At 35.5% G+C, this 24,573-nt stretch overlaps 1 protein-coding gene and 4 long non-coding RNA genes across 6 annotated transcripts; 2 read left to right on the top strand and 3 right to left on the bottom strand.

Annotated features, from left to right (window-relative positions):
- Positions 1 to 2,518: 2,518 nt before the first annotated feature.
- LOC129742065 (uncharacterized) lies at positions 2,519 to 3,044 on the bottom strand. The gene is made up of 2 exons (XR_008736504.1): positions 2,952 to 3,044; positions 2,519 to 2,892 (listed from the first exon to the last, which is right to left on the bottom strand). It is a non-coding gene; the product is annotated as an uncharacterized LOC129742065 (long non-coding RNA).
- Positions 3,045 to 6,546: 3,502 nt separating this feature from the next.
- LOC129739124 (uncharacterized) lies at positions 6,547 to 7,257 on the top strand. Its single transcript, XR_008735753.1, has 3 exons — positions 6,547 to 6,769; positions 6,866 to 7,097; positions 7,156 to 7,257. It is a non-coding gene; the product is annotated as an uncharacterized LOC129739124 (long non-coding RNA).
- An 821-nt stretch (positions 7,258 to 8,078) lies between these two features.
- On the top strand, positions 8,079 to 9,747 carry LOC129739123 (uncharacterized). Its single transcript, XR_008735752.1, has 3 exons — positions 8,079 to 8,411; positions 8,474 to 8,630; positions 8,977 to 9,747. It is a non-coding gene; the product is annotated as an uncharacterized LOC129739123 (long non-coding RNA).
- Positions 9,748 to 13,656: 3,909 nt separating this feature from the next.
- Positions 13,657 to 15,253, bottom strand: LOC129748953 (uncharacterized). 2 transcript variants are annotated; one of them, XM_055743804.1, is made up of 4 exons: positions 15,161 to 15,253; positions 14,926 to 15,065; positions 14,850 to 14,859; positions 13,657 to 13,808 (listed from the first exon to the last, which is right to left on the bottom strand). In XM_055743804.1, the coding sequence occupies exons 1-4, from the start codon at positions 15,207 to 15,209 to the stop codon at positions 13,684 to 13,686; spliced, it is 324 nt and encodes a 107-aa protein (XP_055599779.1). In that variant the 5' UTR covers positions 15,210 to 15,253; the 3' UTR covers positions 13,657 to 13,683. The 2 variants fall into 2 exon arrangements, with proteins under 2 accessions (XP_055599779.1, XP_055599846.1); XM_055743871.1 differs by lacking the exon at positions 13,657 to 13,808 and having other exon boundaries at positions 14,746 to 14,859.
- A 7,934-nt stretch (positions 15,254 to 23,187) lies between these two features.
- Positions 23,188 to 24,070, bottom strand: LOC129740023 (uncharacterized). The gene is made up of 2 exons (XR_008736073.1): positions 23,716 to 24,070; positions 23,188 to 23,623 (listed from the first exon to the last, which is right to left on the bottom strand). It is a non-coding gene; the product is annotated as an uncharacterized LOC129740023 (long non-coding RNA).
- Between the last annotated feature and the right edge of the window lie 503 nt (positions 24,071 to 24,573).

Below are 24,573 nucleotides of genomic sequence, written 5' to 3'. Positions count from 1 at the left end.
GGCACAGGTAAGGTTTTGTGACCATACGCAACGTTTGCGTTTGGCGGATACGCCTGGGGCGATGGATTGTACGGCGCGTATGGTAATGCTGTAGATACTGGTGGAAATCCACCCGCGTGAGGCGTAAGTATGGATTGGGCATGTGCAAAAATAATATATTCCAAGATACCTAGCTCTTAAAATATTTCATATAAACGCCAACGGACAATCTTTTAACAAACCTTAACACCATCTACTGACAGTAAAGGTCAACATTTCTCGATAATTGAATTTTTCACCTGTACCCCTCGTTCCGGGGGGTTCAAATGCTTTTGTTCAAATTTGGAATTGTGTGCGAAAGGTGTCATTCTGAATCGGCAAAATTCATTTCTACTGTATCGGTTGGGCCATTTTCCACTAGAAAACAATGGGATCCCTTTGACGGAAAAGAGTAGTAGGACCACTAGAAAGATTAGTAGGGATTCTACTTGCCGCCTACTAGCCATCCCATTGTTTTCTAGTGGAAAATGGCCCAACCGATACAGTAGAAATGAATTTTGCCGATTCAGAATGACACACGCTCTTTTATTTTAACTCAAAATTAAGTACGACCGAGGTTCAAAACATAGTTCGATTATATGAACTTAAAGTTAAGTACCCTTTTTTCCTCCTTGCGATGGATCAAAACGGAGTTCGAACTGCGAACTCAAAATTGATCCCTTTTTTTCCTTCGGCGAGGGATCAAAACTGAGTTCGACCTTATGAACTAAAAATTGAACTCTCTTTGTTGGACTGAAAACACTTAGCGAGTTCAGTCCGAACCGGAACATCAACCAACGAACACGTCGCAAAATTATGTCGTTCCGGAACAATTACCGGAAGACTATGAAGGAACTTCATAATGAAATGCATGTTCACCGAGTCAGCGTAAAATTCTGTCCGTCATTCACGCAGAAAAAAGATTTTTTATTTCAAAGGAAAGTGCCGCAAAAACAAAGGATTTTTTCCTTTGATTTTGGGATAAATAAAAATTCCATTGGTTCAAGGACATTTTCCTTTGTTTCAAAGAATTTTTCTTTTGAAAAATCTTTGAGTCAAAATCTTAATGCTTTGAAACAAAAAACAGTTTCATTTGATGCAAAGTTGTTTTCGTTTGCTACAATGTAATTAAGATTTAGATTTAAAAGGATTGGCTCATTGAAATATTTTCCTTTTATTCCAATTGGAAAAAATATTTTCTGTTGTTCAGAAGTTCCAATTAGGAATTTTGAACAATAAAAAGAAACAATTTACATCTTAAATTCATTTTTATTACAAACTTAACACAAACACTGGTTCACTATAATGGAATTAACCGGTCCTAAATTTTGGCCTGAGGGCATTCTTCTTGGACCGCTCAATAAACTTCCGGAAGCAACTCCGGTCATCCAACTGGTGATTGCCGCTGAAGATCGGCCCGAAGATAATCAGACCGCTGGATTTTGGGCGGAATCAGCCGTGGTCCTGTAACAATGCAAAAGTTTATATAAAATCTTAAATATTCACTTTTTGACTAATGGATTAACACGCACTTACCATGATATGCATTCCTCATCCTGAATCCTCCTAAATAGCTATCTCTGATTCACTAGTTTTGATTTTCAACACGACCGGCGAAACTTAATTCGAAATTCGGTACTTGCTCAATCCAAATTATCTTCTAAGTTTGAAGTTTTAACTTAAAGAAATTATTCCTTTCTGTTGAAAACATTTTTCTTTGGTTGAAAGAAAATTTACTTTGTTTTAAAAGACACATGCAATTGAAAAAATGTCTTTTGAATCAAAAAATTTGTTTAAAATCAAATTCCAAAATTATTCGGTTCAAAAAATTAATTCTTTCTTTCAAAAATTATTCATTTGAATCAGAACGAGAATTCATTGATTCAAAGAAAACAGGAGTTTGATTAAAAAAACTGAGTGTTTTGAATCAAAGTCAGTTTTGTTTTGTTTCAAAATCCAAGTTTTCTCTGCGTGTTGTCATCATATGGTGAGCGGCTTGGAATGTCCGGAAACTTCCGGATGTTGTTTACTTCCCGTGGGAAGTAACATCCGGAAGTTTTCATTGACCGGGAATGTCAAAACTTTCCACCGCTCTGTAATTGCAATGCAATGTACCGGAACAGCAACATCCGGGTACAACAAATTTTAATCATCCTTTAATTCCCTGAAAATCAGCTACCCTCGAAAAAAAAAGGATAAATTCAAGTTCGGCTGCCGAACTTAGTATTGAGTATGCCTATCAGAACTTAGTTTTGCTATTGCCCAGTCAAACTCAAAGTTGAGGGAAGCCACCGAACTGCTGTTTTGAACCAAAAATACTTAATTTTGAGTTTAAAAAAAAGAGCGTGCACCTTTCGCACACAAACGCATGTTTGGTTTGTTTACATTTTGTGTAAATGTATTAGTGCACACGAAAAAATCGCTTGTATGTGTGTGTGCAGTTTTCTAAATGACTATTTGAAAATTTCCAATATCAATGAAAATATAATTAAATTATGTATGAAATCTTCATAAAACTTTATTGAACATTCTTAAGAAATATCACTTTATTAACATGTGCACATATATTTTGTATTCTTTCTCCGTTCATTCACAATCTTGCCTCTACTGCATTCGCCTTCATCATTCCTATTTCTGGTCCACAACTGCCTCAACCGAATCTTAGCCATTTGTCCTCAGCCTAGGCCGACTAGTTCCGATAGATTGCACAGTGTGAGGACGAACGGGACGAACAGGAATCTCCAGTCGTGAGGTTTATTTGATTTCCATGGCACCGCACATATGTATGCTGCTTCCAGAACTCCTCCTTCGGGAAATGTGATAAAAATAACACTGGATTCCAGCAGCGTTGCAGCAGCAAAATCCAGCGTAGGGCTGTAAATAAAATAAATGCTAAATTAATCTAGAATTTTCGAAATTATTCCAACGCTTACCTGTTCCAAACTCAAAAATCAATCCAGACCTCGGTACAACGTCGAATTTTTGAGCCATCTTGAAAAAAGACTTCTGATCAAGATCCAGTGATGCCAAATCGATTGTAATAAAAAATATTTATAACATTGATAAACAAAATTGAAATATCCAATAGATATTCAAATTACTTAAATTTGCTATTGGAATTGAGTCCCTTAAAGCCAAAGAGGCACAAGTACAAAATTTATCAACAGTTAAAATGCCAAACTAGTTTTATTATCTTCAAATCTCGCGTGAGCTTTCATTACGTCGAATGAAACAAAATTTGAAAAATAGAGATATTCACTAAAAAAGCTTCATTATAACATTATCTACCTATGTAATTGATAAAACAATCAATTTAAACCCTTTTAATCTATAAAATTTAAGACTTCCAAAATGACGAATGAAACAAAACCTTGATTGCCAATTTCAATGTTGCTTACGTCCCTTCTTCCAAACGGCGAATGTGCAGAGGAAAAAAACCTAGCACATTCGCTATGGATTCCATGAGCAAACAAGTGTATACAGGTAGAGGTTATCAGAATATCAACCTGGCAATGAATATTATTTCAGATTCTTCTTTTCAAGCGTTCTTAAATCGGTACTCAAGCAGGCTTTCGAACGCTGTAAAATAATGCAGCAAGGAAAAGAAACCGAACAGCAGCAGTAGCAGCAAACATACAACTAACTGCATCAGGCTGAGCGGCAGCAGCCTGCTGCTGTTAGTCACCCAATCACCCGATTCAGACTTTTATTACGCATTCACTAATAAATTTACCGCTGCACTCGACAACTCAATAAGTTAACATTCACTATGCCGAGAAAATTGAAAATTTACCGGTAATTGCCTCAGAAACATTTGGGCGTAAGTGCAAGTTGAACGAATCAAAGGACGAATGAGACAAATTTCCCCTCCAGCTGGTCGGCAACAGAAAGCTGATCAGCAGCAGCGAGCTGATTTGACCGATGGCGCACCCGATTCACACATTTCATTATGCATTTACTCACCAATTTACCGCTACACTAGATATTAAACAGCCACTACGCCGAGAAAATTGAAAATTTTCCATAGTATTTACATGAGAAACATTTGGACGTATGTGCAAGTTGAAAGAATCAAAGGACGAAAGAAAAGAGACGAATGAAACAAATTTCCCCTCCAAACGACGAATGTGTTCAGACGTACACTCAGAAAAATACTATTATGTTTGCCATAAGATTCTCTTATGAACTGGCGCCATAAGAAAACTTAATGAAATTCATAAGATTATCTTATGACTGAGATGAACTTTCTGGATGAACACCTTTTTGAAAGAGAAGGTTTCGTTTTTTATAAGATAATCTTATGATTTGGTCAAAACATTTGAAATTCCATAAGAATGTTTTAAAAACAGGAAATGTCTCTAAAATTTGGAATTTATAAAAAGACATTGATAATTTGAGTACCATATCTTGAATTTTATCACTATTTATTGATATTTTTTTCGCAAGCATGACCATCAGCAGCAATTTTATCCCGGTTCAACTTGTACAGAAACAAAGTTAAAAAGTGGTTTGTTCGCGCTATCCTCGTTGTGGGACTTGAAATTCTCCCACAGAATCAGCAGACACTTCAGTTGTTGGCGGATGTACGGGAAAACCTTGGGAAATTCCACTACCGGTTTCGGTCTCTGGGCCTTTTGCTTTTTGTCAGTCAGTAAGCTAAAGTGCGGACTGCGGACACAAAATCCTAAAATTCAAAGTCGATGAATATTCACAACATATTTTTGATAATCACATAAATTATAGAATGTGCTAAATAAACTTACCATTGAGAAGATCAATGTCACAAATACTTTAAATGTGTTATTTTTTTAACTGCTTCTGATAATAAAGAATCTTGTTCGTTTTTTCCCTGCCGCTTAGAATGAATGTGTTTATTTTATTTCCACACAGCAGTTTCTTGCGTTTTTCATAAGAACTTCTTATGATAATAGAAGAAATTCATAAGACTCTTATGAAAAATTATTTTGGACACAAAAAAACGGTTCATAAGACGTGTCTTATGAAATTTATGATAAAATTTCCTCTGAGTGTATGAACGATTTATGTTCGAATATGTCGTATGTTCCTATATGATTAAAAAATAGCTCTAAAAATTGCAAAAAATTAAATTCATAATGTGGAATATCTGACACAATTAGTTTCCATGAATATTGCGTATTTTTTGAAGGGTTATCGGCGAAGGAATGAAAATAGGATTTGAAAAACACTCTTCAAATTTCAGAAGCGTTTTTCTCGGTTCGGTGTTTCTGTTTCATTCGACGTAATGAAAGCTCACGCGAGAAATATAGTTGATGAAAATTTTTCTTCTTATCTATTTTATTTAGAAAAAATCAATAAATTTCAAAAAATATATGGAAACTTACATAATATGGACTCGATGAGACGTGTTTTTTTTTCGAGAGTAAGTTTAACTAAATTATCCCCTTTGGCTCTAAATATTTATATTGAAACCTATCTTTAAATATTGACATACTATAATAAAAAATATCGTATTCCTAGTTGAACCATGATTAATGTACCTTATAAATTGACAAAACAAACTGAAAATAGTTATGAATTATGTCAAAAAAACGAGCTAAACACATATGTAAATAGTTTAGTATTTATGTTTTCAATCAGTATAAATGCAAATTAGCCACAATTATTTAAATTAATCCATGTTTTTTAGATTCTTGATGATTTGAACAATCTAGTTTTTACGTTTAATTATTGAAATTCTTAATTCGACGTTATCTTGAAGTTAAAAAAACTATTGCCAATGTATAAAAGTTGGCATTTAAGCTTTTTGCAGGATTTAGAACAGCTTTAAGCTATTGTTGCAAAATTCTTACTTTATTAAACGAAATGGCTGAGAAATGTTCATGATTGAAAATAAACAAAAATATCATCCAATTCCAATTTTTTTTAAATTTAATTCAGATTCATAATAAGTACACTGTGCTCAATGGTGTTGTAGCGATTTTTTATAATGTTTATATGTTGTATTATAATACAAATTTTTCTTTGAAGGTAATACTGCAAAGAATCGCAATGTGCACAGTAAACGAAAACTACCGAGTTCGGTAATTTTTTTTACAGAACCTGTTCTGTAATTCGAAAATTTTCGGTAATTGATCGATCTGACGTCTTGTTTTTACCGAGTTCGGTAGATCGATCCTTTATTTAACGAGGCTCGTTTATTTTTATGTAAACAAATCGCTTTGCCGTAAATTTTCGGTGAAAAAACACCGAAAACTGTAAATTAGTGTTGCTGTCAACACAAACGTCAAGTTTCGAGCGCACATTTTTTGCAGCTTTGAGCGCAACCGTCTCTTTTTGATAACCGCGATGTATTAGTGGCGTCCCGCTTGCGCAAAATCAATTTGAAACGTTTTTAATTTTTGCATATGCGCAGGGGGTGCTTTCAATCGAGCAGTAAAGTTTCGGTATCACGTGTTTGTAGATGATGTTGGGGGTCAAAATGTTCAACCGCTGCGTGTTGAAGTTAATTAAGACCATTAATTGTGATTGAAAAAAAGTGAATCTAATGTGTCAAACATCTTTCGGTGACTGTTTAAAACCACATTCCACCAGTTATTTAAAAAAAAAACCTCAAAACCACAACGGTAAAAGAGCACCAGGCTCTGTAATTTGACTTGAATTCCTCAGGTTCAACAGGCAAGTTCAGTACGGTAAAGTAATCTGAGGTTTTCGCCTACTTTTTAAATTTAAGACCAAATAACCCGCCTGACACTGATGCTGATAATAAGTGGTAAGTAGGAAATTGATAACGAAAATCAAAGTAAACTTTGAACAATAAATGAGACGATTTTGTTTTGTTCGCGATGTTTATGTATTTCTGTTTTAGTTTTGCGTTTCCGAAATTTAGGTTGTTTTGGATTCATTTCGAGGACGGCTGTTCCATTAATCTTAACTGTAGGCAGATAAACAACCAAATTGAAACGATGGAATTGGATTAACAACCGACCGAACAGTTTGGAAGTGCAGGAAACAAATTTGAATTCATCCGTGGCCTTCATGGAAAATACTACTTAATACCTCAAAAAACCTTCCAATGGAGCTCTTCCGTTTATTTGCAGGTAATTTTTGTATGACTTTTCTGTGTCGTAAATTTATTAAAATAATTCATTCTTACAGGAACCGGAACATTCTGCTTACCAGCTTGGTTAAAGTTGGCTGAATACCAGTTGGTGCCATTATCGATGACGGATCTATGGTTGGAGCTGATGCCAATGCTGTTATCAAAGTTATCATCGCAGTTATACGAAAGCTATTCGCGCTTGTTATTATCTGGTAAGCAAAAATTATAAGACCTTTAATCACTTTAAAATACCAAAGTTAAATTTACCATCAACACGATCAAACTGTCGCTCTCAAAAATTTCTTGTATTTTAAGCAACTTGTTTTCAAATGGTCGAGTATAAGTATTTCACAATTTTATTTATTTTTCAAAAATTTAGATTTACAATTTCAATAGAATTCCCTCTTTCAGTTCCCCTTTAGTTTTAAATATTTTGGGACAGCTCATTAAAAATAATTTAAAGTGAACAATTCATTTAAATTAATTTTAATGTAACATTTAATACCATTCGAACCATTTCACTTTTTTTTTTTTATTTATCATTTGCTCTAGCAAACCAGAAAGGTTCGCGATAAACACATCAATAAAAGCATTTTTATTACCGCTTTCATAAAAGTCTAGTTTATATTAAAACTTTTCTTAGAACTATATTTTGATTTAGTTATTTTATTGTTATTATGTTTAACAACTCTCTTCGAGGACTTACCTACCACAATGCCTTTTTGAAATTGTGCCTATTCAGACTTTTCGAATTGACTTTAATATCATGATGATTATTATGAAACATTGTCTAAACAATTATTTTAAATTTGACATTGGTTTTTAACGTAAAATTTCCATCTTTTCCAAATGACTTGGATTGTACAATTACCATCATGTTTAAATTCGACAAAAGTAAACAGTTAAATTATTTATGTACACTATGCCATTATGAATAATTTCAATTTCATGCCAAACTCCAATTTATTTTGCACTTTATTATTTTGCGTGCAGTGAATGCTATGAACGCACTCCAATTTATTTACCACTTTAGAACGATTTTTCGTGGCCGGATGAGTATAAAACCGCTCGTGTATTGTCGAACCGCCCGCTTAAATCTTCCTGAACAGGACAAGCAACTCGTGTGCAGTGGCCAGAATTTGGATGTCAACATGAAGGACAGAGGTTTTGTGCGCAATCGAATTGGGCAGATGACCGAGATGGCTACATATATCGATCGAATTCAGAGACAAATTATCCTGGGAAAGTACATGACGCTCTGCGTAGTGCTGTTGTAGGATGACCATAATTTTGCTGAAAATCACGAAAAAAGGTAAGTTTTCTATTCTTAAAACTTCTTGTCGTGCTAAGTACAATTCCATGTTTATTTCACAGAACAGTTAAAGGATTCGAAGCTTACTTGAACATTTCAGGATCCGATAAGGAAGAATGTTAATAAGCTGCCAATATGAAAAAGGAAATATATATAGTTCGGGATTTCTGGAAATCCGAAATGCGAGCGTCGATAAATAATTTTAGCATCCGTCGTTAGGTGAGTAAATATTCTTGTTCATTTTTTTCATTTTCTTACCTACTAGGGTAACGGACTTATTTTAGACCAGAGGACCTATTTTGGGCCACCTTGTCTAGCTCTTTTATAAAGCAACTTATCATGAATTTTCTTGACGAATATAGTTGAAGCTCGGGAACTTAATGTATTGCATTAATTTTTTTCACATTTGGTTGCTTTATAAGAGAAGAGAGCTAGACAAAGTGGTCAAAAATAGGTCCCGTGGTCCAAAATAAGTTTGTTACCCTATTTACTCAATATTCAACAGTAAACTGTTCCTATAATACACTTCAATTGCTTGATAATTTTTTGAAATATTTGTTTGCAGCTTAACGCTAAGCCATCTCACAAAGGATTCTCGGTTTAAAAAGTCTGTGCCAAATCAAGTCTGGTAAGCGAAAACGACTGTATCAACGTTAAATACCCCGCAATGGCTGGAAATAGGACATGTCGTAGGAACTGATTAAGTGCCATACTCATGAATTTCCAATCGGGCAACAATATAAGGGATTTTTCAACAGGAGGTGTTAAATCGTTCAAATTGTACAGCTTAATTCCTTATTAACTGACACTGAATTATTTCATCGAAGAGGTTAGATTCATTATGGCAAGGCTTGTGAACATAATCGACATCGACCCAGTGTTGTGAAGAAAGTAGGTAACCAAATGGCACTGCGTGAGCCAAGACTCATTAGGGATCATCGGATTGAAATCAAGCCGAATAAACATCCAAGTGCTGCGCCAAAATCCGATGGATTGATGACCGATGTACTCTGCCGAACAAACCTGCGTTCGGTAAGTAACAGGTTTGAAAATTCCCATCTTCAAAATTGTTAGTATAATTTTGATATTTTTCGGGTTGGAAGTATTTTTTTGCTCACATAGAAAATTAAAACAGGCATATATTTACACAAGTAAAATAGCAATATTCAGTTTATGTTATAAAATTATATTATTTATTCCAATACACGTGAAAGGAGAATTAAATGTTCATTCGTCTTAACGTTCAGAGTAGGAGACATTCATACTATTTAGCATGTTGCTACTACATAAATGAAGGCGTTTAACACTTCAGATTGCCATTATGAATATAGCCTCCGCTGGCAGATAAAGAAGTACTGTCAACATTATGAATCTTTGTATCGGTTTTTTAAAAAAGGTAGTTTTTTTGTATCGATCATACTTACTTATACAAATAATATAAATTTTTTAGTACAGCACTCGCTCGTGGAACGGATATTTTTTAAATCAATTTCTCTTGGTGATCGGACGTTTTGGCAGATGAAATCAGTCAAGTTCAGTTCATTTCCTACGTTACTGATGGTCCTCGGTCCAAAAATTAATTTTTGTTCCTTTATCTTTTTATTACAGATGGATGTAAAGAATTCGATCATCGATGTGTATGCTGATAGGATTTGCTCAGCGCTTGTTAATGAGAAAAACTATGCTCCTGCTACAAAGTCAATTCCTTGTGGCCCTCAGTTTTCAGTTTCAGGAAACACAATGAAAAGATATTTAAACAAGAATGGAAATAGAGATACAAGGAAATTATTTTTGCTCAAATAATTTAAGGAAAGGTTTGTTTTAAGAATTAAATCTTAGAGTTTTATCATTTCTTGTACGTTATAATTCTAATTAAAAAGTCGTCAAATTATTAATAAAAATAAGTTAAAAAATATCTTCGTTAATTGATTTTTTTAAAGCATATCCAAAGTTGGTATCAGTTTAATACTTAGTTAACAATACCTAATGGTTATCAATCGAGAAGTTTTATCTACTTTAAGCTGGCCATTTAAAATATTTACTTGTAGAATTACTTTGCTATGTTTGGCTTTAAACTGAATCGTATAAGCCGTTTCTAATAAAAATTATAAAAAAAATTCTTTTCTTCCAGGTCATTACACAATACTATCTATTTTTGGATTTTATGTAAGATAAAATAGATAAAACAAATTTAAGATTTATTTACAATTATTTACAATACTTCAAACATAAAGCGTCTCGGAAGACAGAAATTTTTAGAAGAATAAATTTTTATGGACATAAATTTTAGTTAAAATTGCAATTTGTGATAATACTGAACGTTTTTTAAGTTTGCACTAAAGCTTTCTGATTTGAAACTGAGATAACGTTTGACAATCAGTATTCTTAAAAATTGTGAAAATCCACAAAAATTATGTCCATGAATATTTTTTTTCTCTAAAAATTTATTCCTCCGAAAGCTCATATCACATTAATTTCGAACAACGCTGTTTCATATCTGTAACGATCTAAATTTATGTCTTAACAGATGTTTTATTTTTGTGCGTCCAATTTGACATAAATTTACATCATAGATGATATAATATTAGGTCGAATAAGCTTTAATATTTATATCTGAGGAGTTATGGCTTGAAGCGTTTCTGTTTTCTTCCGTGTAATTTTATGTCAAAAATGATGCTTTAATTTTGTGCATCAAATTTGACATAAATTTACACCAAAAAATTAATAATATATTAATTTAATTCCTATTTTAAATTTTTTAGCTACAGTCAATTTTAATTCATTGATTTTCACAATTCTCAATAAGGCATGGATCCCGATGGGAAGGTCGAAATCCTGAATTACCGATGTGGTTTATTTCGCACAGCACGAACTTCGATGTGAGATAACACGAGTCGATTCGTGCTGTCGAACATCGTAAAACATTCGGTAATTTCAGTTTTGGTGCACGGCGTATAACGCGAAATGATTCGAGACTCGAGTCATCTCGCGTAATAATCTGTGCATCATAAACTCAAATTATCGAATATTTACGGTGTTCGGTTAAAACTCCTAAATTTGGCAGTTTTCGGTTAATATTACTGGTATTTTCAAACGACACTACAAGCGAAACATATCCATTCTGATGAGCATTAGAGGCTCAGTCAAAACGACGTTATTTTAGCATGGAGCACTTTCTCGAATCGACTCGTGTTATCTCACATCCAAGTTCGTTATTTCGGTAAAAATAAAAAATACCCATTTTTCGGTAAAAAATACCGATTTTTCGGTAAATATTACCGAATTTTCGGTAATAATTACAGACATATCGGTAAAAATCACCGGATTTTTGGTAAATATTACCGAACTTTTTGAAGTTGTCTGGTAAAATTTACCGGTAATTCGGTAGTAATTACAGATATTTCGGTAAACTCTACAGATTTTTCGGTAAATATTACCGATATTTTACAGTTTTTTCGGTAAAAATGATCCATATTTCGATTATAATTACGGTATTTCGGTAAAAATTTTAGGGATTTCGGTAAAAAAATTTAGGGATTTCGGTAAAAATTTTAGGGATTTCGGTTTGAGTTTTAGGTATTTCGGTAATAATTACAGGTGTTTCGGTGAACTGTACCGGTTGCTCGGTTCATATAACCGAGCTTTATAGTTTTTTGGTTAAAAATGACCGACCTTTCGGTAATAATTAAAGACATTTCGGTTCAACAATACCGGTTTTCGGTAATATAACGAGCTGTCATGTTAACAACTGTCAATATTTTGACAGATGATCTGCCGAGTTTTGGTTATTTTTTACCGAAAAAGGTCCGTAATATTTGACAGCTGTCACTCCTCGGCCATGAAAAAATTACCGAACAGTTTAACGAACTCCACATGTTAGGATTTCGGTAAAATAATTACCGAACTCGGTAATTTTCGTTTACTGTGTGGCTAGTTCTAGAGAAAGAATTCAATATTATTTTCATTAAAAACAAAATCAATGTATATTTGAAACTTTTAAAAAGTAAACAAAAAATTAAACCGAGTCAATATAAAATTTTATACAACTTTCAAATTTGCTATTATTTGTTTATAAAAATGTAACTGGAATCACTGCATCGAGCAGCCATGATTTTTCTGAATCGGCAATATGGCCGAAGTCAGCCATGTTTTCGCAATGAACAAGATGAACACCCAGTGTTGTACATAGGGGCGATTCATCTTGTTTTGTATAATACAGGCATGAACTATCAAATTTATGCTAATATGTGGGACGTGATGATTTGGCGCCAAAAATTTTTTCACGCTTATCCAATTATACCTCAATTTGACAATTGCTACGCTGTGAATAATTCGTTCTACAGTTTTTGGCAGAGTCTGGGATGGCTAGTAGGCGGCAAGTAGAATCCCTACTAATCTTTCTAGTGGTCCTACTACTCTTTTCCGTCAAAGGGTACCTAAAAATCTGTACTGACCATACCCAGTAGAGTGCCTATAAGAAGAGTGACGCCAACTGTCAATATTGGAATAGCGATGAGTTGTCAGTGTCATTCCAAACGAACAAATGACCTGTCAAATTCGGTCAAATTCAGCCTGAGGAGGCTGAATTTGACAGGTCATTTGTTCGTTTGGAATGACACTGGCAGCTCATCGCTATTCCAATTTTGATAGTTGGCGTCACTCTTCTTATAGGCACTCTAATACCCAGGTAACGGGATTTTTCCCGGGTGATTGTAATCTCCGTTCCTGTCGATAACCCTCTGTTGTTCGGTCTCATACATTTTTTCAAATGACCGCAGCTGGCTTTCACCAAAGAATCGCCCTCAGATTACCGGTTGTTTCCGGTAAATCCACCGAATCAGTTTTCCGCGGTTAGTCCTTCATTTTTCTCAAAACCTTCTCTTGACCACTTCGCAGTTTTCTGTTCGCGATATTCCAGCACACTAACCAGTCGATTTTTCAGTTTTAGTATCTACCCGCTTAATAAAAATTCTACTAGGGCTACTAGAATTCTAGTAGCCTTTCTAGTAGAATTCTAGTAGAATTTCTGCAGGCAGCCAAGTAGAAAATGGCCCAACCGTTTCTACTTGGAATGAATTTCCCGATTCAGGATGACGTTTGGAATGAACGACGACCATGTGTAAATGTATGAGTGAACGACGACCATGTGTGCATGTGTAGGTGAACGCAAAACCTGTACCAAAATAAATGTATTTTCAGACGAGAAAAATAAGAAAAGAATAAGAAATTTTCAAAAAAGATTTTTATTTACTTCATCTTATTACATTTTTTTTTAAATTTCACTCACTTCCACAAATAATTGAAACACTATATATTCAAAGGCATGCCTGCGGGCTGTTGCTGCGTGACCATGAAAAACTGCTCGATGTTGATGTTTCCACTGGAACCTGTGCTGCACGCAGAAAAAGAACGGGGAGTCGTTACAACAACACGTTTTTTTATTTTATTTTATATTTTAAATGCAATTTTTGCAGTAATTTACATAAAAAAATCGATTGTAAATAGCCATAAAATTTTGTTATTCATACACTCACATTTTCAATTACTTGAAATCAAAATTTGTATAGTTTTAGAAAAAAATTAAGTTTTTTCCAATAAACGTGTAAAATGTTAAATTATAAAAAAAAGAAAAAAAAATCGCTAAAATTTTTTGAAATATTCGTGATTATTTGAAGAAAGAGTCGTCGAGGTGGCCATAGTCGGGCCGTCATTTATTGTCATATGGTTTCCGGAACCATATAGTGTTGCAATAAACAACAGCAATGGAACCATCCAAAGTTATAGGATCGGTGGGTACGGAACTTCTCGGAACACAAAAGTTTGGGTAAGATTTAAATTTTTGTAATTTTTTTCAGATGCCAGACGGAAGTGCAATTTACCTACGACAAGCTCTAGGCAGACGAGCAACAGTTAAGATCTTGATTTATTATGAAGATTTGTTCCGGAAGTTGTTGGAATAGCGAATCGTACCGATGCCTTAATCAGACAGCATCTCGGTAGAATTGGAGGGCCGTTACCTCTGCTCGAGGATGGGTGAAAGCTAAAGATGAAAAATTATTGTTAATAAAAGCGAATAAATTTAGAAAAAAAGCGTCTTTGATCATTTCCATACATACGAAAATATTTTTGCTTTGATTTAAAATGGAAAATAAATAATTTTAAATCACAATCTTTTTCTATTTTTAATCATTTTATATTTTTTCATTTGGATCAAATTTATTTAGTGTGTTTTACCCAAAATTTTATTATTTCCATTAATTTCATAGCATTACTTTCAAAAAGGGACTATTCTATTTTTATTCGAACGATAAATTTGAAACAAATCAATGTTTTTCATCAATATTACAAAAAATATATTTGTGCTTTTTCCCAACCAAAAATTTTATTATTTTTGGTCAAAACTTTATTGCTTCTACAATATATTTTTCTGCGTGTGCAATTTCCTCCTCTGAAAATTAAGAAAAATTAAACTGTTATCAGCAAAATTTGTTGTGTGATGAACTTCATTGCTTACCTGCTTTCCTGCATTCTGGAAAATGTTGATATCGTTAACTGCCTGGACTAACTTTTTGCTGCAATCAACCATCGTCCGTAATCCGCCAACATACTTAATATGGCTGGGATCGATGTTCTGGTGCCGTATTGAACGCGCATCTGAAAAGATTTAAGGAAAAAAATGAGCCTCGATATTGAATTTTTACATGATTTTCATGTTACCGTGAATTTTAATCGATGAAAAACAAGCTTACCTGTAATATTTTTCTCCTTCAGCAAGCGGACGATCTTTTCTTTCGCCATGTTTTTTTCAATTCGATGATGTGGTTTTCTGTTGGTACAGCGTTGCCAGTTTGGAATAGATAAAAAAGAAAGCTTAAGTTCTTCAACTTTTAAATTTATTTGAAATTTGAAATTTAAATCGTTCAAATTGAAATAAAGTTGAATTTCTATCAGAGTTAATTCTTATCTTCAGCAACAGTTATGATACATTTTCAAATCATATTGAAAATTTGATAATACACGAAAACATAAAAGTTTTATTTGTGTTGTTGATAAAGTTAACAATATTTTAGAACTTCCAAGAAATTTGTTTTAATGTAGTTAAAAATTGTTTATTGTTGCAAAAACTGAAGAATGGTTCATTGGAAAGTGATAATTTATAACGGGTTTAAACGATAAATTAAAAGAATATCTTAAATATAATTTATAAAGGATTATTCAGTTTGCTCATCTTTGCTTTTCACGACTTTTATAGAGAACGTTAGGTTACAATCTGGTTTATGCAGGTATAAGAACTTTAAGTTTTTTAATTTAATAAAATAAAATTTATTCTAGTAAACTTTCACAATATGCAATATGTTAAATGAGTGTAAAAATGTCATTTTTTCATCATTATAATTTAAAAATTATAAATTCGTTAACCATTTTTTTCGTACCTCTATAATTTATAACTCAAATGAAGAGCTTTAAATTTAAAAATTTAATCGAAATTAAAATATTGTTAGTAATACAAATTTCAATCCTATTGTGCTATCTTACGTGTTTGTCTTCATTAATGGATTTTCTTTCATAAATTGACTTACATAAAAACATGTTTTTTATCCATTGAAAATGTAATCCAAATTCAATTATTGTTGTGACTTTGAAAAAAAAATGGTACTGGAGTCACTGCCGCAGCCATGATTTTTTTTAAAATTTGGCATTATGGCCGCCAGGAAGCCACTCATACTTGCAGAGAACACATGAACAAGATGAATAATTTGAAGGATGGTTCATCTTATTTGTGTAGCATAAGCATGAACAACATTAAGTGTAGATGGCTGTGTGACAGATTTCAATTTATCTCACAAATACTAAGAATTTCGGCCGTTAAATTGTCAGTTAGCTGCCATAAATACACGTTTAAAAAAAGTCAGGTAGAATAATAATTGACTGGGTATATTTCCGCCGAATTCTGCTATTGAAACTCCAAAAAAATAATTCGCATCCATGAATGTTTTTCTTCTTGTTACTTGTTTTCTTCTTGGCTCTTTTTTTTATTAAAATAACAGAAAAAGCTCACAGTTAGCTTTGAACATCCCTTTTCAGCAGATTCCAACAACAGCAAACTTTTTATACAGAGCTGCATAATCGAGTGTTAGTTCAAATATGTATATTGGAAACCCAAAACTACTCAAAATTGAATTGCGGATATACAAATTGTGAGCAACAACCGATTAGTTATTTTGAAAGTGTAATCGCAACACATTTTATGAATAACTCAATTTTTCCGTGTATGCCACTGACTCAATTTAATTGAGAACCTGACTCGTTTTTGCACATTCAACAATTGAGTTTTCAAATTTTTAAACACATTACCAAACAAACTTATTTTTATCCGATTTCGCCGTTTACATGTACGACTTGAAACATTTTCTCTCTAAAATAACGTGTTAATTCACGACGACGACTAATATCACGTGTAAGAAAAACTGAGCAAAATCAATCCGCGTTAAGAAAAACTTTGTGTCCTCTCTATGAACAACTGTGGTTGGGGGTAAACGTTTTAAAAGTTTGGTTTCACAATTAAGCTTTTTTAACACGTTCGTCGCCACGCTCATTTAGGTAGTTTTACTATCCGGGCCCAAAGAAATTTTCAGAGAGAGAAAGCAAAGAAGGAGAACTCCCATATTTGAATCGTGTGGCGAAGCTGAGTGGTACAATCAAGTAAAGGCGCCAGCTCAATAGCCCGTCGGACGTCGCGTCGCGTCAGCGTCGTTTTGACATTTCAATTCGGGGATACCATTTCCCGTTTGAGCCATCACAATGGTGCGTCGCGTCAGTGACAGCATTGTACTAAAACACAAAACTTGTTCTAAATAGCAGCGTTCTCCAGCGTCGACGTTTTCGTTTTTAAAAATAATCAAAATTCTAGCGCGTCAGCTGCATTTTTAGCATTCCGTTTTAATTGTTTTTATTGAAGTTGGAAACAAATAGGAGCAAAACTAAAAACAATAAATTTTCTCCTTTCAAACTTTTCAACAACTTTGAGGAAATTAACGATACGAGTCATACTAGTTTGAATTTACAGTTTTCGTTTTTTAAATCATTTTATTTCGATTTTTTTACATTTTATTTACGTATTTTCGTATCCAAACTAGTTAATAGCTCTGTCATCAGTTCAACCGTATTCTCGAGGGTGCGCTTGATTTACCAAATATTCACAGGTAAATTAAATTATTTTTACAAAAATGATAAACTTCAATTTATTTTGGATTAAAGAAAAATATTTTTTATTGCTGCCTTTGTTGAAATTACACAATTTACCATTACACACTAATTACACTGTCAAATTGGCACTGTTGGTACTGGCTGGAGCTGTCGATCCACTACTGGCAGAATAATTGAGTTGACCATCGAAAGATCCTTTGAAGGGTCCAGTTCTGGAAGATGGTGTCTATTCCGCAGGCGTTGCTATTGGCACTGGTAATTCAGTTCCTCTGCGATGGAGGCGATCAACCGCATTCCTGCTCTACCTTATGATTTTTTGAACTAATCAAAGAATTCCGAATTCCACTCGCAAAAACTTGACACTGTAAACGAAAGAACCGAGTCAAAACAAACTTTTGGTTGCTATGTCACCTGACGCTGTATTGTGATGCAAAAATCGTCGGGTGCGTCGCGTCAGCGTTTTAGTACCCAACGACGGCGTTGACAGCTAACGCGACGCGACGATCGACGTGGTATTGTGTGCCAGCCTTAAGAGAGCGTCACACACTTTTTGATGGAAATAGACCCGTCACCGGCGTCACCCAAATATGGGTGCCAAGGCGACGAACGTTTTAAGAGTTTCTTTAATGTCCCGCTTTTTTCGGCTGTGTCCAGCTTTTTTTCGTGATATGTCCCGCTTTTTTTCAAAAAGTATCTGGCAAGCCTAGTTTAGGGTTTGCCAAACGTCCACGCAGAGGAAGGAGTGGATCTAAAATCGCATTTTTCTATCCACGTGGTATCTGAACTGCCCCCAAGTAAAAAAAAGCTTTGAATAGCGAATGACGACCCTGATACCGAAAAACCGTGCTAATTTTGGAGAGCCAAGACCACGTAGAGAAAGATCTCAGTGTGCTTGTTGTGCAAATGAACCTTCAAAATGCTAGTTATTTCCGACCGTGTAATATAAATTGTTTTTTTTTTCTTAGCGTGTTTTACTGAATAGTGGGTCGATTCACGATGACGTATTCTCTCTTTTGTGGTGACAGTTCGCACGTCCTGTTTACAAAATTTTACGAACGAGAAATGGGGTGCGGCGAAATTTTTCGTGTAGCTGCACGGTCAAGAAATTTAACTCAAAACTCAGTTTAAGGATAGCAAAAAAACAAGTTCCATTTTGTGAATTAAATTTAGCGCATTTTTTGGTTTCTCATGTTTATCTCTTTGGAAATGAACAGAAAGTTGAAAATTCGTAAAAAATATTAAAAAATGAGGTTTGTTTATTAAAATGTTTCAACATATTTTCAAACCCCTTCTTCAACAAATTTGTTTTGAACCAACCCAGTTTGCATTGAATATTCTGGGAAAGCGCGTCTACTTGAAACAAAAAATCCCATCAAATGTCCAAACGTGGAAAATTCTAAAGAATTCGTATGTGCCGAATCGATTGTCCGGAAATTTTTTGTGTTATTTTGACCGGAAGCTGTAAAACAAATGCACATACTTATACGACAACACTATTCAGGGACAGAAGAATATAATATAGGAAAATTCTCCGGAAAACATTCCGAAAGAAAAGGCTTCTCTATTATAAATTTGTACGACATGATATTTTCGAGGAATAAAAATAACGCAAGTTAAACCACTTATCACACTGACATGAGACTTAAGTACAAAATTCCTCTCAGTTTTTGGCTAGAAGCCTCCTATCGTCGACATTGCGCGGCAGCAATTCGAGCATGAAAATTTTACTGGTATCGACATTTCCGTTAACTTTCGAGCAGCGCCAAAAATCGAAATCGAGTGTCCAGTCAGTGGTCAGTGGTTTAACTTTTAAGTTTAAGTCCATTTATTCTAGCTGGATTTCAGCTGGATTAACAAATAAAATGATTGCTTTTTCATTATTTGATACTTAAAACATCTAATTTTCTTTTTAATTTTATTTATGCCAAAATTGAGCTGAGAACTTTTGCTAAAAACGTGTGAATGAGAATTAAATGAGGACCGAAATGTTTGCTTTGCTTCCTCAGCGTGTAGAATTGGAAAATAAGGAATCAAAACAGGAATTGCAAAATGTCAAAAACAGTGAGGCCAGGCAGTGCGTGAATCGACCTGTTGCATTTCTGCCACAGCATTTGATGGTGGCGCTTTTGGATTTTGTCCGTCGATTTCTGCAAGAGTTCCAAATCTTGTAATGGATAATTTTTGGCATGTGTTGTAGGCGCGTATGATTTTGGTGGTTCGAAAGTGTCTGTGGTCGGCGGCCGTGCCGGTAACGATGAATGGTGAGATGTCATGGCCCACGAGCGAGGTAATTGCGACCATGAGCTTGTTGTTTGAACGGTAGGTAGTGGGTGTTGATAGTTGGGTGGTATTGATGAACCGTAGGGTACCAAGGATTGCGTGTGGCTATTGGGCCAAGCCATCGAGCTTGGTAGTGGGTTATAAGGGTTCGAATTAAACTGATTCACGGTTGTATGAACGGGGTACTCAGGGTATTTGAATTGGTAGTGGGTCGAAATCGGATTTGTTGTTGGGCACGATAAGTAAGAATTGCTGGTATAAATCGATGAAGTTACTATCGGGGTTGTAACCGGTCGCGAATATTGATCTGTAACGATCGTGCTGCTGTTGGGAACGTGGTAAGTTTTCGGAATCGTTCCGGTGTGTCGCGGAGGAATATTAGACGATTGTGAGGGATTAGATGATATCGTTGACGCGTTTTGCCACCGAACGTGAATGCATATTTCGAAGCGTAGCTAGTTCCATTTCTAAAGCTATAAGCGAATCGCGAAAACCGTTAACGTCCGGCTTATCAGGGTTTATCGATAAAACACCCATGCGTTTTAGGCACTCGATGGCCTCTTTCTCTGCGCCAAAATTTCCCGTTTCTCCTCCTTCTGCTTTATCGAAAAGATCTTCTATAAGTCCTTGCATTTCGGTAGGTTCTTGTACATCATGTGGAAAGCATTTATCAAGATGTTCGCAAACGCGGTTCAGAAGCTCGATTGCTTCCGTGCTAAGTGGGGGTTCGGAATTACCGCCTAAGACAGCCAATCGGTTGGCCAAATGAAGAAGAGTATGCTTTACCTTTGGGGGATCTTTACTGGTAAACTGATATGTCTGTTCCATGAGGCTTAACTTTTCGATACAAATTATGAGCTCCTGTTCAGGATGCCCAGAAATAAACATTTCCGGAAGGCCTTTTTCTTTTTCTTGCCTTAGTAAATCGCGCAAAATTCTTCTCCGCCGGGCTAACGAACTGTCACCGGTAATTTCTACCTCCCTCATTCCTAACTCTCCATTTATTTCTACATCTCCGAGAAGATCTGGTCTTAATTCTAAGTAACGGCTTTCAAATTTCTTCCTTAACTCTTTTGTACTTGTCCCCATTATGGATGGCAAATTCGAACGAGTTAGACCTGGAAGTAACCGCAAATTAGTGAATATTTTTTCGAAAGCTTAGGTCCTGTAGACCCGTTGGAAAGACGCAACTAGGCGGTGCAAAGAAACGAACGATCTTAAACACTGAACGGGCCCCCAAAACGTCTAAACTGAAATCTCCCCGCCCCCCTCTCGCTCGGGTACACTTTTGAGCGGTTTTATATATCACAATCTCTTGACCACCTTTGAGAAAACGTTCCAAATAAATTGAACCGCGCTAATGAAACGACCGGAAGTCGTGTCTCCCTGAGGAACGCTGGAAAAATACTCTGTTTTAAGAGTATTACTACTTTAATACTCTTAATAATCTTAAAAAAGAGTATTTTTTCTTTTCCGCTAGATCGCCAATTGAAAGTAAAGGCCTTCGCCAATACTCCCAGCTAGCTCAGACGATACTTACAGGGTCTCTCAGGGTCGCTACGCCGTCCTAGGGAGAAAGGTGACAACCAATCGACATTTAACAAAGTGGACAAATCTCTGGCGGACAAGACAGATATTTATATGGCTCGGTAAATTATGTTTAAAAATTAACAAATTAATTACGATTATGGAGTTTATTGAACTTGCCGTTTGTTGCCTGTATTCGGGGTTTCCGGTAAGGTGATGATCATCTGCTGCGGGGGCGGTGGATCCGGTAGATAGGTGTTGTCGGGTCCCAGTTAGAGAGGATCGGTATTTTCCGGGTCGCCGAAAACGTGTTACGCCACCAACCGGTTCGTTAAAAGGGATGTAGGTCGATAGCGGGTTGGTGTTCACTTTCCCCTTGGGGAAGGTTTCACCACGTGGGGCCTATGGGCCAGCGGTGTCGTTCGGTTCCGCTTAATTGACGTTCAGCGGGTGCGACCGAGACTTTGATCCGACGAAGCGCTGGAAAGCAGCGTGGCGCTTCTCGGAACGGGCGGGAAGATACGGGGTTTCCACTGTCGAACCAAATGTAGCGACGGCTACGACAGTACCTCACTAAACCTGGCTCTAAAATACTCGCCAAACAGGTGACCGGTATACCGGACCACTTTAACCACCGTAGCTTCCGGATTTTGGCACTCGCACACTGAACCGAACTACTTTTGTAAGGAGTGAGGGTTTTTTTTAGCACTGACAAGTGAACGCTTTCCGAGTCTCGAATTAAGTGAAGTGGTCTCGGGCTTCTCCTGCTCCAAGACCCCATCCGTCATCCAATTCCTCTTCCTCTCGCCTCTCTCATTTCCCCCGAATTCCTCTCCACCTAGAACTTAAATATCCGGTTATTACAGGCTGGCAATTGGGTCAACTGTCAGTTGACGGCAGGTCCCAAATAGGACAACAGTGGGCAAGAACATTTAAATTTAAATTTACATCTACAGAACGAGCCATAACAGATAAATAATAAAAAAACCTTAACGCGAACAAAATAAGAAATATATTTGTATTACCCGTAGGATTTGTTGCCGACTTTGATAAACAAGATAAAAGTGGTAACAAGCTTCGAAATGCTAACTTAATATTAATTTATCTTCTACACAGAAAAAAAATCTGAATCCTAAACAACACTGAAAGTGAAAACCTTTAATATTACGTGACGTGGAACGCGATTTATTAATGTAAATTTAGAGCAAACGCACCAATAAGTGAGTATAAGCGGCCCGGTTTTGCTCATTTCAGCGGACCGGTTTTGGGATACACACTCTTTCGTGCACCGGGCGGTAGCATAATTATTTTTAAATTTAGCATTGCACTGAGAAAACTTTTGAAGAAAATCTAAATTTAAATTAATACGTACCGAGTAAATTTTCGGAGTCGTCAGTTTTTTGCTCAAATTTCGATGAATGTTGGTCTTAAAAGGGCCTGGGGGTGTTGGCAGTTATTTGACGGGATAGCTGCTATCCGTATCGTGACGTCAAAGTCTACATCCTGGTTGAACATGCCATACAGAAGCAGCAAGACCAAGCAGCTTCGAACACCAGCAATCGGGTCCGATGATGGATGCAGCAAGAACTTCCGAGCAGGATGTTTGCTTCGCTTGGCCTCGTCATCGTATCTATAGGACACCGCTTTCAACCGGTGGTGGTTGTAAAGCGTTGAGTTTTCCTTACGGTGTTTCCAATTCCGTGTCACCCGTTTGCTGGATTGTGATTAAAAACTTATTGAATTGTAGGACGACTTGATTGAATAAAATAAGTTCAGATAAGAATATATTTTCGAATTAAGCTCGATTTTGCTTTCAAAACGCCGGGCACTTATATTTCCTAACAAATGGACCCGAAAAACAAAATTTAACAAACCAAACAATTCAACTAAAATTCAACTTTATTTGTTTATTATATTTATATTAAAATCATACTTTTCTAAAAAATCTTCAACTTCTTTTTCTATCCAACGTGCTGATTGAAATAATTGCTGCTCCGAAAAACTGGGTCCCATTAGTTGCAAACTTATTGGACCTCGTTCCGGAAGCCGAATCGGTAGGGACAGTACTGGAATGCCACCCATATCGGCCGGTTGGATACAAAAATCCTGCACAGCGCACTGGTCTCGATTATTATTACTCCGAGAAACTCCGAGTGACCATTTTTGGTCACAAATTACGATGCTTCAAGTTTGTTTATCTGAAATTGAGTGAGAAAGGAAAAAATGTTATCAAAATTCATAGGTAGAAAAAAAGTCAAAAACAGTATAAAATACAAAATAAATAACTCACCATCAGAACCAGCATTTACACTTTCTCGTTCAATTCCTGGAAAACCCCGAAAAAATGTAACGAAATTGCGAATTTAACTGCAGTTATTACAAGAAAAACCATCCACAATTTTAAGCTGATACAATTTTTTTCTTAAAATAAATATCAACAAACATCTACACGCTGCGACATCGTTTGTTTAATTCTGTTCAAAACGGTAGAATTTTTTCAGTGCATGTTTGCTCTCGCCCCTTTCTAGTGAGCAAATTTGGTGATTTTGTCGGTCCCGACGGCATCGGCCCTATTTTGCTCACCTTCATACTAACCCCCGGTGCGGTATGGAAGTGATTAAACTCGTGAGCATTTTCACTTTGCTCGCGATTGCTGCGGATGCCCTTACAGATTAAGAAAAGTTGAATTCTTAACTGCACTGAATAATAATGGCACAAATATTACTTGACACGGAACGCGATTATTTAATGTAAATTTCCATCACATATGATGTAAATTAAAAGAAGCATCACATATGACGGAATTTTCAGTGCGAATTAAATATTACACGTCCTAATATTTTACAGGTCTTTCAAATTTTACACGTCCGTTGAAGTTTACAGACGTGTACTATTTAACTCACACTGAAAATTCCATCATATGTGATGCTTTTTTTCGTTACATCATATATGATGTAATTTTCCAAATTGAGTTGGTAGTGTTAACACTGAAATTGAAAAACAAAATATTACATGACATGGGACACGCTTTTAGTGTAAACCAGAGTTGCAAGATTTCAGATAATCATTTGAAATTGATACTCACCGTGATGAGTATCAATTAGGCAGCACAATGAATTTCGTTGTGATGCTCAAAGCTTTCGATGTC

Source organism: Uranotaenia lowii, chromosome 1 (genome assembly GCF_029784155.1).
Source record: "Uranotaenia lowii strain MFRU-FL chromosome 1, ASM2978415v1, whole genome shotgun sequence".
NCBI classification, from domain to species: Eukaryota; Metazoa; Arthropoda; class Insecta; order Diptera; family Culicidae; genus Uranotaenia; species Uranotaenia lowii.
Note: the sequence above shows the minus strand (reverse complement) of the source record. Positions and strands in the feature narration are given on the sequence as shown.

Coding starts and splice junctions, on each gene's coding strand:
- LOC129748953 (XM_055743804.1), bottom strand. CDS start 15,209: ATGGCGAAAGAAAAGATCGTCCGCTTGCTGAAGGAGAAAAATATTACA. Junction 15,066..15,160: donor GAAGGAGAAAAATATTACAG/GTAAGCTTGTTT, acceptor AAATCTTTTCAG/ATGCGCGTTCAATACGGCAC.